We start from the raw sequence: 17,049 nt of genomic DNA on the forward strand, positions 1-17,049 counted from the left end.
CATTCAGGTCTCCACACAACAGCACAATTCCTTGGGCCTGGAAATAGCTGATCTCTGTGTGGAGAGTATCAAAGATGTCCTCCTCATAATAAGGAGACTCTGCTGGAGGAATGTATGTAGCACATAGGTGAATGTCTCTGTCAGCTAATCCAATACTTTTATTAAGCTTTAGCTAAACGTGTGACTTCCCTTGTTTTACTGTTGAAATGTGATTGGCCAGCTCTCCTCTATACCAGATCAAGATCCCCCCAGAAGTTCTGCCCTTACGTATTGTTTTGGCCTTTATAGAGGGCACCATGACTTTGTGATATCCTGAAGGACAGTGAGTGAGCGCATCATTCTGACACCATGTTTCTGTTAACACAAGAATATCAACATGTTCAATAGATTTGAGGAATTCAGGGTTTGTACTCTTCAGCCCAAAGGTTGAGGAGTAGAGGCCCTGAATGTTCCAGCAGCTTATTTGGAAAGAACGCATTTAAATTGATCAAAAGAAGATAACAAAACAAAACAAAAAAAAACATGAACCTATTTGGTGAGACAATTGTGAAGATTATCCTTCCATAAATAAAGAGTATTACATTTCATTTCTATAAAGTCTAATAAAATCAAGCGGGTGTAGTTACAGTGGAATAGTAATAATAATAAAATGACATAAAAATGTATCATCTAATTTTCTATCTATATATTGTATGTACTTATCATTTCAATAGGAGGCGATCACACAGAATGTGCAGCATCTCTCTGATGTCTCCCAGCTCTGAAGGAGCAGAGCTTTTCTTTTTTCTTTTACTCTCTCTCTCTTTCTCTCCCTCTCTCTCTCTCTAAATTCATTTCAATACAATATGCTTTAGTCGCATGAATGTTGATAAGACAGTGTGGCCACAGCATTAAGAGATAACAACAAAATATACAATTCATGTGGATAGATATAATAATAATAATAATAATAATAATGATAATAATAATAATATATCAGAGTAAATAACTAAATAAAGGATTAGTTTGTGTGTTTGCATTATGAGTCTGTGTGTGTGTGTCTGTGTGTGTGTGTCTGTGTGTGTGTGTTTGTGTGTGAGTGTGTGTGTGTGTGTGTGTTGGTCACTCACAGACAGAACATATGGTGCAACAAGGTGTGTGTGTTTCCTTCTCTAGTAGATTGTTAGTAGTAGGTTCTCCAGTTCTCTGAACATTTTAGGAGGAAGTGCATCTCTGTATCAACCTCACCTGTTGAACAGTGACCACACATTCTGTTTTCTTTGGGTGGACAACATTTCTTCTGTCGGCCTTTTTCATTTCAAATTGGTCACTGAGCCTCTGCTTCTGAGCCCGACAGAAAAGAGATCTCTCTCCGCCTCTCTTTTTCTCCTTCTCTCCCTCTCTCTCTCACCCCCTCTCCCTTCATCCCTCTCTCTCTCCCTCTCTCTGTCTCTCCCTGTCTCTCTCTCTCCCTCTCCCCCTCCCTCTCTCTCTGTCTCTCTCCCTCTCTCCCCCTCTTCCCCTCTCCCTCCCTCTCTCTCTCCCTCCCTCTCCCGCTCTCTTTCTCTCTCTCTCTCCTCTCTCCCTCTCTCCATCTCTCCCTCCCTCTCCCTCTCTCTTTCTCTCTCTCTCTCCTCTCTCCCTCTCTCTCCCTCTCTCCATCTCTCCCTCCCTCTCTCTCTCTCTCGCCGCAGAACTCCGCGGACTAACCGTTAGGTGACCGCGCGGAGCGGCATATTCATCACCGTCTTTCATCCTCCACTCCTTCGGACGCCAGGCAACCGGAGCTGCCGCAACCCCTGTACCCCCTCCCCCGCCCCCCTGTATAGCTACTCTCATCCGGCTTGGGACATTCTCCGCTCCACGCACACGCAGATTAACGGGGATTCTGCCTCCCCGCACGCGCGCTGATGCTGATGTCCTTGAGCTCGGCCTGCACGGTGAGTCGGTGAGTCCGTGCGTGCCCGCGTGCGTGACTGTTATTTCCCCCGGGATGTTGTAGGTGAAGATGCGCCGTGATTCTTCCTAGCATGTAGCACCGTGTTTTAGGGGACTCGCAGCGCGTGGAACAAGGCCGAGTGTGGCACGGCTCACCACAGGCCTGACACCGCTACCATAACAGGAGGGCACGCCAACAGCGCGATGGCATTATGACGGAGCGTGTGCGCGCGTGTATGTGCTTGTGCAGGGCTAATGATTTCCATCCATCCGCTCGTGTTCCGTGCCAGCTGATGGAGGGCTGCCGCTCTCCTCCTGGTGGTCCCGGGCTAGTCTGCACTAGGCTACAAGCTATTGGGTACCAATTGCGTTGTTTGTCTCGGGTACGGCGCGTCGCACCTGCAGCGCGGAGCCGCGGGGGTGTCGGTTCGATCCCGTGATGATCTGTGGCCGGGGGGACCTTCACAGCGTTGGTTTGAGTTGGACCGGGCCGGTAACCTTGCGGAGGGACACCGGGGAGGCATGTGGCGCATCATAGGCTGCGCTCTCTTTCTCCTTGCTTTTTTTTAAGAGGCCTACACTGTAGTTTCCCACCAGGACCTCCTCCTGTTGCCATATATGTGATGAGGATGAGGAGGAGCAGAGGGATGAAGCCCGGGCACGTCTGAAGGTGACCAGGAAAGGTCGTTTTGTGTGGGAATCACTGTTTCATGGGGCCAGGATGCTGGCAAATACAAGTGTGTGTGTGTGTGTGTGTGTGCGTGTGTGTGGTGCGCGTGTGTTTGTGTACGCGTGTGGTGCGTGCCTGTGCGTGCGTGTGTACGTGTGGAACATGTGTGTGCATGTGTGTGTGTGGTGCGTGTGTGTGTGTGTTCGTGTATGTGTGTGCGTGTGTGGTGCGTGTGTGGTGCGTGTGTGATATGTGTGTGTGTGTGGGCATGTGTGCGTGTACGTGTGTGTGGGTGGTGCGTGTGTGCGCATGCATGTGTGTGTGTCTGTAGCCTTGGGTGGAGGTGGATAGTGGGTCCCGTAGGACAATGTGCGTGAGACACAACTCAGAGTCTCATCTAGGACTTTCTTTGTTTCTCTCTTTCTGTTCCAAGTCAATTCAGTTTATTTTGTACAGCCCAAAATCACAAATTACAAATTATCCTCAGAGGGCTTTACAATTTGTACACATACGACATCGCTGACCTTTGACCTCACACCGGAACAGGAAAAACTCCCCAAAAAAACAGAAAAAACTCTTTCAGGGGAAAAAGGGAAGAAACCTTCAGGAGAGCAACAGGAGGATCCCTCCCCGGATGGACAGAAGCGGGGAGGAAGCAGAGTTAGTATGGTGCAATGGAGAGATGTAAATTCAATTCAATTCAGTTTATTTTGTATAGCCCGCATCACAAATTTGCCTCAGAGGGCTTTACAATCTGTACACATACTACATCCCTGTCCCAGGACCTCACATCGGATCAGGAAAAACTCCCCAAAAAAGGGAAACAGGGAAAAAAGGGAAGAAACCTTCAGGAGAGCAACAGAGGAGGATCCCTCTCCCCGGATGGACAGAATAGATGGCAATAGATGTCCATCTGCAATGAACATCATTACAGAGTTACATAAACACATTACATGAATATGACAATGTAGGAATGGACCTCCAATCCATGAAACAGAAGGAGGTGGAGAGGAGGGGTGGGGGGGGCATCAGCAGGGCCAACGCGGGAGGCCGGCTCACCAGGCATCAGACACCTCCAGGTCCAATGGACCCTATGAGACGTGAAGTCACAACGACTCCGGGGAGGAAGCAGAGTTAGTAAGGTGCAATGGAGAGATGTAAATTCATCCATAAGTAGAGAGAGAAGAGGAGATAGGTGCTCAGTGTATCCTAAAACATCCCCCAGCAGCCTATAAGCCTATAGCAGCATATCAAGGGGCTGGACCAGGGCAAACCTGATTCAGCCCTAACTATAAGCACTATTAAAGAGGAAAGTCTTAAGTCTACTCTTAAATGTGGTGACTGTGTCTGCCCCCCGGAATCACATGCCCCTCCCTTTGCCAAGCTGTCACCATCATCATCCTCGTCATCGTCAGCTTCATCCACTTCCTTTAATGTCCTCACGCAGATATCTGTTCTCTGTTGGCGCCACACTTCTAAGTGTGCTGTTCCCGCTGAGCATTTACAGAAGTGTGTGGCTGGCACTGAGCCCAGATGCAAGTTCCCCCCCAGAGGTGACCATTCAGATGCCTGTAGGACTGCAGGTGCACAGGTTCACACGCACCAATAGTGTGCACAAAGAGCACACAAATGCACACTTATTTGTTAAGTTGCCCCATCCAGCTCACACACAGTCACACATAGGCCCTGCTGGCCCAGAATCAGATCCTGTGAGTACCTTCTCTCCCTGGTGTGCCCCACTCTGTACCCTCCTCAACGTTCTTACCTCTGCGTTAAAGGGGAAATACCCGAGGGAAGAGAGTAGCCACTTTCTCTTGAAACTAAATATAAATAAGAATTGCTGCGACCCCCTGAGGGTTGTGTGCTTGAAGCAGGGCGAGCATTGAGGACTGTGGTGACCTTTGGTCTGACTCTTCATGTTAAAACACATTTTCAGCCAGTGCAGCCCCCCACCTTCTTACTTTCATTAGGGAAGCAGTGTATGACACATCTGTGTGTGTGTGTGTGTGTGTGTGTGTGAGAGTTAGGAAGGTATAACCAATTGTGTAACAACGTTTTTTGTGGGCAATTTATGTAATGCAGGCTCACATGTGAGCACACACACGTGCACGGTGCACGTCAAAGCTCTGAGACAAACAGAGAGACACGATCAGAGTTAGTTGCAATAGTTGGGAGGCTGAACAGAAGAGCGTTATAAAATCAGACAGAATCAGTGAGTAAGAGGCCGGGCTGGAAGAAATCCACAACTGGCTGAGTAAATAAATGATTGTAGTAGCAGGAAGCAGATACACAGGGATCACCACAAGATGAGGGAATCTGGAGGGAGAACGCGGACGGTAAAATAATAACAAGGAAGGCACGCAACAAGACAACAGCCGGTAAACCCATTCAGATCGAGTAGACCGATAGAGATAGATGAAGATAGATAGATGGGAGGGCAGGCAAATAAGAAAAGATGGAGCGAGAGGAAGCTTCAAAGGGTGACTCAGTCATAAACCAACACTCTGTCTGGATGGAGGATGGAGGGTAGAGAAGGAAAGAGGGAAAGAGGGAAAGAGGGAGGGCCAAGATGCCAGAGAGAGAGGGAGCTGAGGGAGATGAAACAGGATTCTTTTCTTAATGCCCATCCTTATGTAAAATATGTTAGGATATGTTGTGTCATGTGTGATGCTGAGCTTATTGATCATGTGGGGTGAAGCCTCTCGTCAGACGTAACATTGCCTGGGTTAACCTACACGAGGATGATGGTAATCATCTTTATTTTTCTTGAAAGACAACAATGAACCGTGCCATAGAGCTCCATTGTTGTCCAAGAGGTATTACAAACACATTGCTAGGAACACTAGAGCACCAAAAGCTCCTGTTGGAGTAACGGTGGATAAAAACCTTGGTGTCCAGTTCATTCAGGAAATAGTTGAGTCGTATATTTATGAGGTGTTTTTAAAGACTGAAATCTTGATTAGGAACCAATGGGCTTGGAGCTGAGAGACCACCACGTTGTTGGTTTTGGTTTTTTCCTCAAGAAACAATTTAGAATCATTCCATTTAGAAAGAAAGGTGCTGATGTTACGATACCCAGTACAGTTATTATCAGATGAAACATTTTATAACTTAATTCTTTTGTTTTTTAATGCAAAAAAAATACAAGATATAAAAGAGAACACTGTACAGAAGTGGTGATGTATACAGAGGACAAGAGAGAAAAGATTTAAAGCTGATGAATCAGTATCGAATATGCAGCTTCTTGGATCTCTTTGGAGCATTTTTTGCATTTTAGCAACTTTGAATTCATTATTTTGGTTTTACTGCGTGCAACTTCACTGTTTTGGTGTTTTGGTTCTCAACAGTTGGTGGTTTGCAGGCAGGTGTTGTACTCTACTTACCCAGCACCAGTCAGACTAGCTGTGAATATGGTGGAGCATTTAGCAGAAAAGGAGCCAGATATTCTTTAAGGCTGGACTAAAGATTCCACTATTTGGATAGGTATTTGTTTTTTAAACTGAAGCTTCAAATATTCACTCAAATGGTATTGAAGACAGCGCTAATATTCAGGTGGTGGCATCACTACTCAGTAGACGTTTGTGTTATTACATTGCATGAAGTGAGACAAAGGTGTGCACGTGGATACCTGTGAGACAATGCTGAGGAACGGGTTGGGTCCGCTTACAGGGCTGTGCTTGTCTATACAGCTATCAATCTGTCTGTGTGTGTGTGTGTGTGTGTGTGTGTCCTTCAAATATCTCCAGAACCTTCCATCTCATTTACTTCATATGCGGCAGGTGTATTGCTGGGGACACAAGGATGTGCAGTTTAAAGATGGTGCCATTGGGACGCGTAACACATTCAACATTAATATATTTTAAATGAATGAGCATGTGGGATTCAGCAGACCTTTGCAGGCTCATTGTGTGCAGTTCACTTCTGCTGCTGGATGCAGGATATACTAATGTTACAAGCTTGACATTATCCTCCTAACTTTATAGATAATCAAATGCATCATGTTTGTACCCCTTACTACGTGTATGTATTTAGATTGATGTCGTAATGTCACTGAATCAAACTGAATCCGGTCTCAGCTCAATGTGTTCTCTCTCTTAGGTCCTGGTGGTGCAGCAGTAGCTACCTCTGAACTGGATCCACTTCCGGTCTCCGGTTTATCCACCACCTTTGCCTCGCTTGCCCCTCTCTCCATCCGTCCATCAGCCCTCTGTCCCCACCTGTGAGTCTGTCCATGGACCGGCCGTGACCCTGGAGGGAGGGGGACAGAAATGAGTTGCATAGGAGTCGGGGGATTCATTCAGACCTCACGCTTCTGAAGTGCCCCCTCACCATCCTCCTCCAGTCATGGAGAATTAAAGGAGCAGTGGGAGGCCAAGGCAGTGAGGAGAAAACAAATAAACAACCAATGCCCCTCTATTGCCTCTCTATTATTCTATTTCCCTTCAATGAAATTAAAAAAGGGTTTAGGTGGGATTATGATTACACATTTTTAAATAATAAATCAAGACCGAGCCAAGATTCTCACTGCACATGAACAACCCTCCAGCAAGCAAACGAAAGGGGAAGTGAGTTGAGGGCAGACTACGGGCGAGAGGAGGAACACAACACAAACAAACCTTATTGACATGTCAACAACTGCCACTATGGGTGAAATGGCAAACAGCGCGGTGGAGTTTTACCCCAAAGGGACGCGAGGCATGGCCGGAGGAGGAAGGGCAGACGGCAGCCACGCAGGGGGAGACTTTGGGGTCACGGTGACGGAGCTCACGGAGCTGATGGAGCTCCGAGGGACCGACGCCCTGCAGAAGATCCAGGAGAACTATGGAGACACAGAGGGGCTCTGCCAGAGACTACAGTCCAGCACTACTGACGGTGAGCAGGCATGGATGGAAGAATGGTTGTTGATGGCTAGCTGGATGAATGGATGAGAGCGCGTTTATGAAAAGACAGATGGAAGGAATGGTTGGGTAGATGAGTGGAGACATGACTACTAGCTTGCTGGATGAATGGATGTGTTGATGATACATGATTGAGAAAAGGAGTGGATAACATTGTACTCTTGGGTGGAGTCACACAACACCACCGCGTGAGTGGTGTTGCTGCAAACTGTGTCCACATCAGCCGTCTGATTTCTACACTAACAGGCTGACAAAATGTGTTTATAATGAAAACTGAATGATTATCATTATTACTACACAAGTAGACTGGATTAAAAAAAATGCAACAATTTGACTGCAGTGCAGCACATCATCTTAGACAGAAGGAGGCAGAATGAATGAGAGGACTTCCATCAAACCGTCAGAACACATTTGATTCTGGACTGTGATCCTGGCTGGGATGGACTCTGGATGAATTGAGTGGTGAATGGATGATGGGATTATAATGAATGGGTGGAGAGCTAAATGGATGAATGTGTTAAAATGGGCAAGGCTTGACTAGAACACCTACAATTACAGTTTTTGTAATATATCGAACGGCAACTTCTGAATATTGTCATTGTTTATATATCTATAGATGTATAGACTCACTCGCCACAAAATGGCACTGAAATAGTATAGTTTGTGTGTGAAAAGAAAAGCCACATTATATATATATTGCGAGATTCCGCGATATGGGGCACTACATTTGATAAATTGTATAAATAATATATAAAGTGTTTATCAGACCACAAATGAGACAATAGAGTGGTCCCGATTACGGGGAGTGGAAGCTAATTCTTGTCTCATTTGTCTTCATATTTGAGTGTGTGTGCTCCATTGTGTGTGCACTCTATTGTTGTGGTTGTTTCCTTAACTGACTCGGAAGTACATTCAGGTCACATTAATAACATGGTTACATGGACCTGAATAAAAAAGGTTTTATTTTTCAACCTTCAATTTAGTTTTTTACCATGTCCCTTCTGGGGCTCTTAATTATTTTATTTTTTTGGATGGTCAGCTAAACCGTTAATTGACTAATCCTTTCAGCTCTAAATCGTTCAGTCTATTTTCATCTATTCTATTTCTAATGACAAATAAATAAATAATAATTGGAGCTGAAATGATTGGTCTTTCATTCAATCGACGGAAAATTAAAAAGCAACAGTTTTAATAATACAATAATAGAAAGCAATTTATCAAACAAAAACGGTGTGTTTGTCTGTTTTGTGTGTGTGTGTGCTTGTGTAGGGAATGTGTGTGCGTGTGTAGGGAGTGTGTGTGTATGGAGTGTGTGTGTGTGTGTGTGTGCCTGTATAGGGAATGTGTGTGTGTGCGTGTGTAGGGGTTGTGAGTGTGTGTATGGAGTGTGTGTGCATGTGTAGGGAATGTGTGTGTGTGTATGCATGTGTAGGGAATGTGTGTGTGTGTGCGTGTGTAGGGAGTGTGTGTGTGTGTGTGTATGGAGTACGTCTGCGTATGTAAGGAGTGTGTGTGTGTATGGAGTATGTGTGTGTGTGTGTGTGTATGTAGTATGTGTGCATGTGTAGGGAGTGTGTGTGTATGGAGTGTGTCTGCATGTTTAGGGAGTTTGTGTGTGTGTAAGGAGTGTGTGTGTGTGTGTATGGAGTGTGTGTGTGTATGTGTGTGGAGTGTGTGTGTGTGTGTGTATGGAGTGTGTGTGTGTAACCACGCAACGCCCACTCCTTCAACTAGTTTGTCGCCTAGCAACACAACAGCGGAGAGAAGTTGTCTTAGAAAGTCAGCCACAGAGAAATGACAGAACTGTGAGGTACAGAGAGGGCTGAATGGAGGAAGAAGTGTGTGTGAGATGGAGAAAAGGTGAGAGAGTTGGTGTGTGTTCAGTTATGTCTTGTTGAGTGTGGAGCTGGTCAGGAACCAGTGCAGCAGCTCCCAACATCCTAGCATAGACATAGCACAGAGTCATGTGTGTGCAGTGGTCCCCACATAGCCCTGTTGGCAAACACACTTGGACAGTCACTCCCACAGATGACTTCTGGTGTCATCAGCCAAAGTGTAGGGAGTGTAAGGAAGTTTCCCACTTTGTAGAAATCTAATGTCATTGCTCAAAACTGATCAAATCAAATGAACATGCACATCATATAAACCATTTATTATAACAAAGAGCACTGGAGCTATTCCACATGAACTCACACTAGATATGTTCTGCTCCACATGGACTCACTAAATATGTTCTGCTCAAGATGGACTCACACTAGATATGTTCTGCTCAAGATGGACTCACACTAGATATGTTCTGCTCCACATGAACTCACACTAGATATGTTCTGCTCAAGATGGACTCACACTAGATATGTTCTGCTCCACATGAACTCACACTAGATATGTTCTGCTCCACATTAACTCACACTAGATATGTTCTGCTCCACATGAAATCACACTAGATATGTTCTGCTTAAGATGGACTCACACTAGATATGTTCTGCTCAAGATGGACTCACACTAGATATGTTCTGCTCAAGATGAACTCACACTAGATATGTTCTGCTCCACATGAACTCACACTAGATATGTTCTGCTCCACATGAACTCACACTAGATATGTTCTGCTCCACATTAACTCACACTAGATATGTTCTGCTCAAGATGGACTCACACTAGATATGTTCTGCTCCACATGAACTCACACTAGGTATGTTTTGCTCTACATGAACTCACACTAGATATGTTCTGCTCCACATTAACTCACACTAGATATGTTCTGCTCAAGATGGACTCACACTAGATATGTTCTGCTCCACATGAACTCACACTAGATATGTTCTGCTCAAGATGGACTCACACTAGATATGTTCTGCTCAAGATGGACTCACACTAGATATGTTCTGCTCCACATGAACTCACACTAGATATGTTCTGCTCAAGATGGACTCACACTAGATATGTTCTGCTCAAGATGGACTCACACTAGATATGTTCTGCTCAAGATGGACTCACACTAGATATGTTCTGCTCCACATGAAATCATACTAGATATGTTCTGCTCCACATGAACTCACACTAGATATGTTCTGCTCAAGATGGACTCACACTAGATATGTTCTGCTCCACATGAACTCACACTAGATATGTTGTGCTCAAGATGGACTCACACTAGATATGTTCTGCTCCACATGAACTCACACTAGATATGTTCTGCTCAAGATGGACTCACACTAGATATGTTCTGCTCCACATGAACTCACACTAGATATGTTGTGCTCAAGATGGACTCACACTAGATATGTTCTGCTCCACATGGAGGTCCAGAGCTGTATCCAGGTATGTTGAGCCTGAAGGCAAAGGGACATCATTAGGGCTGCAACTAACGATTATTTTAATAATCGATTAATCTGTTGATTATTTGTTCGATTAATCGATGAATCGGATAAAAAAACAAAAGCATTAATTTCCAACCCTTTATTCAACAGAACTGTGCCAGAAAATGCACAGGTAACAGGTACTGTAAATTCAGGACTATAGAGCGCACCTATCTATAGGCCGCACCTGCTAATTTTTAAAAGAAAAAAGAAATTGACAGATGGATTGATCATCTCTCTCACTAATCATCATGCAGGATACGTTACATAAAAGCTGTTGAGCCGTAACATCCCATGAGTAACAGCACTGAAGGAAGGCTATGCATCATCACAGGAACCGTCATGTTGGTGATGCAGAAAATCTGAGCAAGAATTGTGTATGTTGCCAGTCTAATTGTGTTCCTGTTTCAGGTAATATTAACACTTTACATGTTACACAGCATATCATCCATACGTGAAAAGAATGAAGAAGGCACAGCAACTTCATACTTCAGCTTTATGGATTAGGTTTTGTGCTTGGTCCTGATTCGCTGAAGTCCGTTTCTCAGATAATAGAACACAGAATAGAAAATGTATTGGTCAATTGGTATTTATCACAGATAACATGCAATCAGATGAAATTAATTTGACTTTGAGTAATTTCCACGTATCCTTTATTATGTCAGCTGTGCATCTGGTCCATTCCTTTGCGGCAAAAGAGTCAAATATTGTACCGAATGACTGATGGCAGTCCATATAATGATGTCATAGTAAAGCCTGCACTACATTCTTGTTTTTTGCTTTAATTTGAATGGCCAGGATCATTTATATTCGATAATTATTAACACCATTTTCCAGGTCTCCCCATGTCTTTTAGAGGGCTTTGGAGCAGTGCAGCCGTTGGGGTACAAGGGTTTTTGATGTAAAACTAGATAATTCCTTTATTATTTACAGTTATCATAGCCTTCTTTGAACATGTAATTCTGCTCTGCAACATAATATTCTGTAAATCAAAAGAGCAAGTCAGTGCTCATCGCGGCGCATTATTTGTGCCCTGGCATTTTAAGAGAATGACTGGGAGATGATTCGCTGTTATATGATGTCCTGCTTTTGCACGACGTGGACGCTGTCTCGATAAATTACTGCGCCCTCCCTCCCCCCCCCATCCTGTTGTTTTTACACAGCATAATAAACCTGCTGCCAAAACAAATCTCTGATTTTAGAAGAGAAAACGTCAACGTTGTATATATATATTGCATTTCCATTGTGGTTAAACTATAGGCCTTCAGAAACAACTGGGCTCTGCAGCACCCATAGCCCTCCCCACTTCCCAAACACCCCCTTTTCATGATGAAGACAGTCAGGGTGAGCAAAGAAAGCTAATATCCAGTGTTCTCTGGCCAGATAACTCAGAGACAGACGGGCTGTGTGGAACTCACTCTGACAGCACAAAGAAAGCTGCTGTCTCTTCTATATGATCAAAGGGATCACAAAGGAGCAGCATGATCGGTACAACAATGTGGGTGTATACAGTAGAGGAACAGACAACAGGAATGCATATTATGTTGCAACACAAATAGATATGACACACATGACAGGGTGAACGTACGATGGGATGCATCATCTGTCATATGATACACAGAGCAGAGTGGGGTCAAACCAATACAGAACGGGGTCTTTCCACACACACACAGATATGGATACCACAGCACTGCAGTGTGTGACCATCACTGAAGAGACAGAGAAGAGGAGGCAGAGAAACGATGGGAAGAAAAAGAGGGAGAGAAAGAGTGTGTTTGTGTGTGTGTGTGTGTGTGTGTGTGAAGCTTGCCGCATTGTCAAGGACACATCAAGGAGAGATTGAGAGGGAGAAAAAGAGAGGAGGAGCGCCAACGAGACAGGCTGTGGAAGAGGATGAGGAGGAAGGGATGAACGACGGGATGGGTGAGAAATGGAGGGAGGGACTAATGCAAGGAGGGTACAGCTCACTACGATTACTCAGCATAAGGCCTGCTGTCTCTCTCTCGGCCTGAGCCCTGTTGAGCCTCGTATTGCTTCCCCATGACTTCCTGCAGCAACACACTGGCAGCACATCTCACAACGCACACAGGCAAGCGGACGCACATATAGTCACCAATCTTGGCCAACCACAGCATACAAATTGCTATTCCCTGTCTCCCCAACAGCCAATCAAAAAAAAGAAAGAAAGCTCTGCTCCAAACCTTGCACACTGGAGGAATGACATCATGTGTTGCTGGGCAGGAACCTGTTAGAGACAGGAAGCCTGGGCCTGACTTCATGGCCACCATGGAAACTAAATGACTTGGGGTGAGGTTGAAGGGGAGAGGATGGAAATGAGAGAGTTTTGAAGGGGAAAAGTGAAGTTAGAGTCACAGATCTGAATGTGTGTTTAACTATTTTACTGGATAGAGAAAGATTGTCTCGTAGATTTGGGCTTTTTTGATTCTTCTTTCTGCTGACGTGTGTCTTAGCATGTCCTCTTGATAAGCTACTACCTGCTCAACGCTTTATCTACACTTCTATTTATGATGCTGAACCATTCAAAGCTTACTGATTCACAGAATTATTTCTGAAATGAAATGTACCAAATCTTTTTTATTTAAAATAGCATAAAAATATTGAATTGTGAATTTGCTACATTCATGTGAATTTAGCTTTTAGGGATTTTTTTTTACAGAAATACATTTATTAACATCTTAGCCTTTCTTATGTCCTTCCTTCTCCCTGCATATCTCCCTCTCTCTGTCCCATCCTCCTTCTCCATCTCTCAGGTCTCAGCGGGGATCCGGCTGACATGGAGCGTCGGTACCAAACGTTCGGCCAAAACTTCATCCCCCCGAAGAAGCCCAAGACCTTCCTGGAACTGGTGTGGGAGGCCTTACAGGACGTCACGCTCATCATCTTGGAGGTCGCTGCCATCATCTCCCTGGGCCTCTCTTTCTACCAGCCTCCCGGACAAGACAGTGAATGTGAGGCCAGGGGCAGAGGGAGCTGGGGGTCATGAGGCTTTTTGTGTGAATGGTAGTAAATTATATGAGGAGAAACACTAACCGTAGTTCAGTCAGGAGACACTTGTTTAGAATTTAACAATAATGTATTACATATGCATAACGTTGGAATAGTGCAAGGTGGCTTGAATACTATTTGATTCAGTTGTGATATCATGACTCACAACATATCCCACCTTCCCTCCGATCCCCTCTGCCCAGCTTGTGGAGATTTGTCGGGGTCCGCGGAGGATGAGGGCGAGGCCGACACCGGCTGGATCGAAGGGGCGGCCATCCTGCTGTCCGTTGTCTGCGTCGTCCTGGTGACAGCGTTTAACGACTGGTCCAAAGAGAAGCAGTTCCGGGGCCTGCAGAGTCGGATTGAACAAGAACAGAAGTTCACTGTGGTGCGTAAAGGAAACGTCATCCAGATTCCCGTGGCTGACATGGTGGTGGGGGACATGGCTCAGGTCAAATACGGTAAGGAAACAAACGCTTTTTGATTAAAAGAGCAGCTACAAATATTTTGACTGTTGATTAATCAATTAATTTTCAATTCGTATGCACCTTTTATGCTATCTAAAGAAATACCAAATGAAGCTAGAAGCCAAACTGATTTGAAATGTGAAACCCCTCCTCATTTGAACACTCGGTTCACCTTTGAGTACAAATGGTTAAGCTGGGGTTCGCCTTCATGTGTAGAATAACAATTATTAACCAGCTCTTTTTCAACAGGACATTCGAGTTTGTGTACGGGTCAAAACGAGACATAATGTGGCAATAATGTGGCAGATCCACACTGTAAGATCAGCTAATCATCCTCATGGAGCCGTACGCTGCTCCATGAGGATGACATGAGTATTGTCTAATATGTCAAATGTAAAATGTAGTAAGTATAGCCTAATATGTCCATAAGAGATGAGGCTGTAGCTCATGAGGGAGAGTGGTCGTCCCGTAACCTCAAGGTAGCCGGTTGGATCCCCGCTCTCCCCGTAGTTCATGTTGAAGTGTCCTTGAGCAAGACACTGAACCCCCAGTTGCTCCCCGGGCGCTATAACTAAGGATGGGTCAGAGAATAATTTACTCACTGTGGGATCAATAAAGGATATATTATTATTATAATACACGTGACATCTATTGCTTCTGTCCATCCTGAGGGATCCTCCTCTGTTGCCCCCCCCCCCCCCCAAGGTTTCTTCCCTTTTACTCCCCTTAAAGGTTTTTTTCGGGAGTTCTGATGTGAGGGTCAAAGGTCAGAGGATATTGTATGTGTACAGATTGTAATGCTCTCTGAGGATAATTTGTCATTTGTGATATTACCAAATGACTTATGAAACCAAAAAGGACATGAACTGCAAGGGGAATCAAACCCTGGTCTGTACTGGTCTGTGTTCAGGGGACCTGCTGCCGGCTGATGGTATCTTGGTCCAATGCAACGATCTGAAGATAGATGAGAGCTCTCTTACTGGAGAGTCTGACCACGTGGGCAAGTCTGTGGATAAGGACCCCATGCTGCTCTCAGGTTTGTCTTCACAGTTTGGATTTTTGGTGGACAAAATAACAAAAACACTTGGCACTTGGTGTTAATGTTTCCTATCTGTATAAATAGCACTAGGCTATAATGCAGCAAGATTCAATTTACAAGTAGTCAGATTTATATATAACATGCATGCTGGTTAAGAAATGGTACACACATTTGTGATATGTATATTGGACTTTCTATGAATTTGCCTTGGTTGTTGTTGTTGCGCTCTTGTTGTGGCCCATATGTGCAGAACTCAAGAACACTTAAATCAACTAATCCATCAATCATGGGAGTGAGGTTGGAGGTAACCAGGCACGTGCACAGATAGACCCCTAGTGGTGCTCAAGCACCTGCCCTTTTGTCCTGGATGAGAAAAGTGCCCCTTCTGCTGGAGCCCAATTTTTTCTTCATTCATCAGGATTTAAGAATAAAAATTACTCTCTCTGTCATCAATTCCCCCCAAATGTGTTTTGATATGCCCCGACATGCTCCGCCCCGCCCCTCCTCCCTCCCTCCCTCCCTCCTCCTCCTCCTCCCTCCCTCCTCCTCCTCCCTCCCTCCTCTTAGTACTCACGCAGTGCTGAGCGCCACGCCTTCTTCTCTGCCCCGCAGCATCAGACAGGTAATGACGTTGTTTGGTGATAAATTAATTGGTAATAAATTAACCACAACATTAGCGCCCCTGAAAACATTCCGTCGCAACTGGTCCGACGTTTCCTAAAAAAATAAACAAACAAAAAACTCACGAAATCCGTAATTTCAAAGCCTTGTCCAACTGTTTACTGACGTCTGTCATGTTTAATGAAGAGGTAGAGATATCGAGCAGGCATCTTCTTTGTGTTGTTGTATAAATGCCGTTTAGACAGGGTTTGCAACATTGATACAACAACAGGCCAGGAGCTGGAGAATACTGTAGTCTCCCTTCTACAGAAGAATGGTCTGGAGCTGAAAAACATGTATGGCCAGGGCTACGATGGAGCAGCCAACATGAGTGGCATGTACAAAGGTCTTCAAGCCAGAATATGCACTCAATGAGAAGGCCCTCTATGTGCACTGCAAAGCACACTGCCTGAACTTGGTCCTGGTGGAAGCCTCAAAGTCAAATAAGCACTTTGTGACCTTCTTCAACCTCGTGGAGAAGCTGTATGCCTTTTGCAGTGGCTCCTCAAAGCACCATGCTGCTTTAGTTAGATTGCATCCAGAGGGACACATTGTGGAGCTCAAGAGGCTGTCAGATACCCGTTGGGTTTGCAGGGAACAAGCACTGAAGGCCCTTAAGCTATAATGATGCTCCTCAGTGAGATCTGTGAAAGAAATCCACCTGACCTGGCCCTAGAAAAATTTACAAAAATGCGATGAACTTTGCATTCATCCTCTGCATGGATATCACCACCCCAGCATTTGAAGTCACTGCTCTTGCATCAAACGCTCTGTAAGAAGAAAGCCTGGACCACTCCACAGCCCACAAGCTAATTGGTGGTGTAATTCACACAATACAAGCATTGAGGTCTGATTAGAAGTTTGCCGAGATATTTCAAGGTGCATCAGAGAAGGCAGAGGCTCTCAACATTCCTTTACCTACTGTTGTGCCTGGTCAGGAGAGGAAACGGAAAGTGCCAGTGCGTTTCCAACACAGCACAACTGCATCACAAGTGAGTTATGAGATTGACTCTGTGGAGTCATACTACAGGAA

The 17,049-nt window shown here is 44.9% G+C and overlaps 1 protein-coding gene across 1 annotated transcript in view; it reads left to right on the top strand.

Moving 5' to 3' along the window:
• Positions 1–7,212: 7,212 nt before the first annotated feature.
• The window catches only part of atp2b3b (ATPase plasma membrane Ca2+ transporting 3b), a 55,167-nt gene continuing 45,330 nt past the window's right edge, over positions 7,213–17,049 (top strand). The window contains exons 1-4 of the mRNA XM_034536954.1: positions 7,213–7,459; positions 13,616–13,813; positions 14,054–14,311; positions 15,228–15,353. Coding sequence (XP_034392845.1) covers positions 7,213–7,459; positions 13,616–13,813; positions 14,054–14,311; positions 15,228–15,353 — 829 coding nt within the window. The remainder of the gene's footprint in view (positions 7,460–13,615; positions 13,814–14,053; positions 14,312–15,227; positions 15,354–17,049) is intronic.

The sequence above is a fragment of the Cyclopterus lumpus genome, chromosome 7, assembly GCF_009769545.1.
Source record: "Cyclopterus lumpus isolate fCycLum1 chromosome 7, fCycLum1.pri, whole genome shotgun sequence".
In the NCBI taxonomy this organism is placed as follows: domain Eukaryota; kingdom Metazoa; phylum Chordata; class Actinopteri; order Perciformes; family Cyclopteridae; genus Cyclopterus; species Cyclopterus lumpus.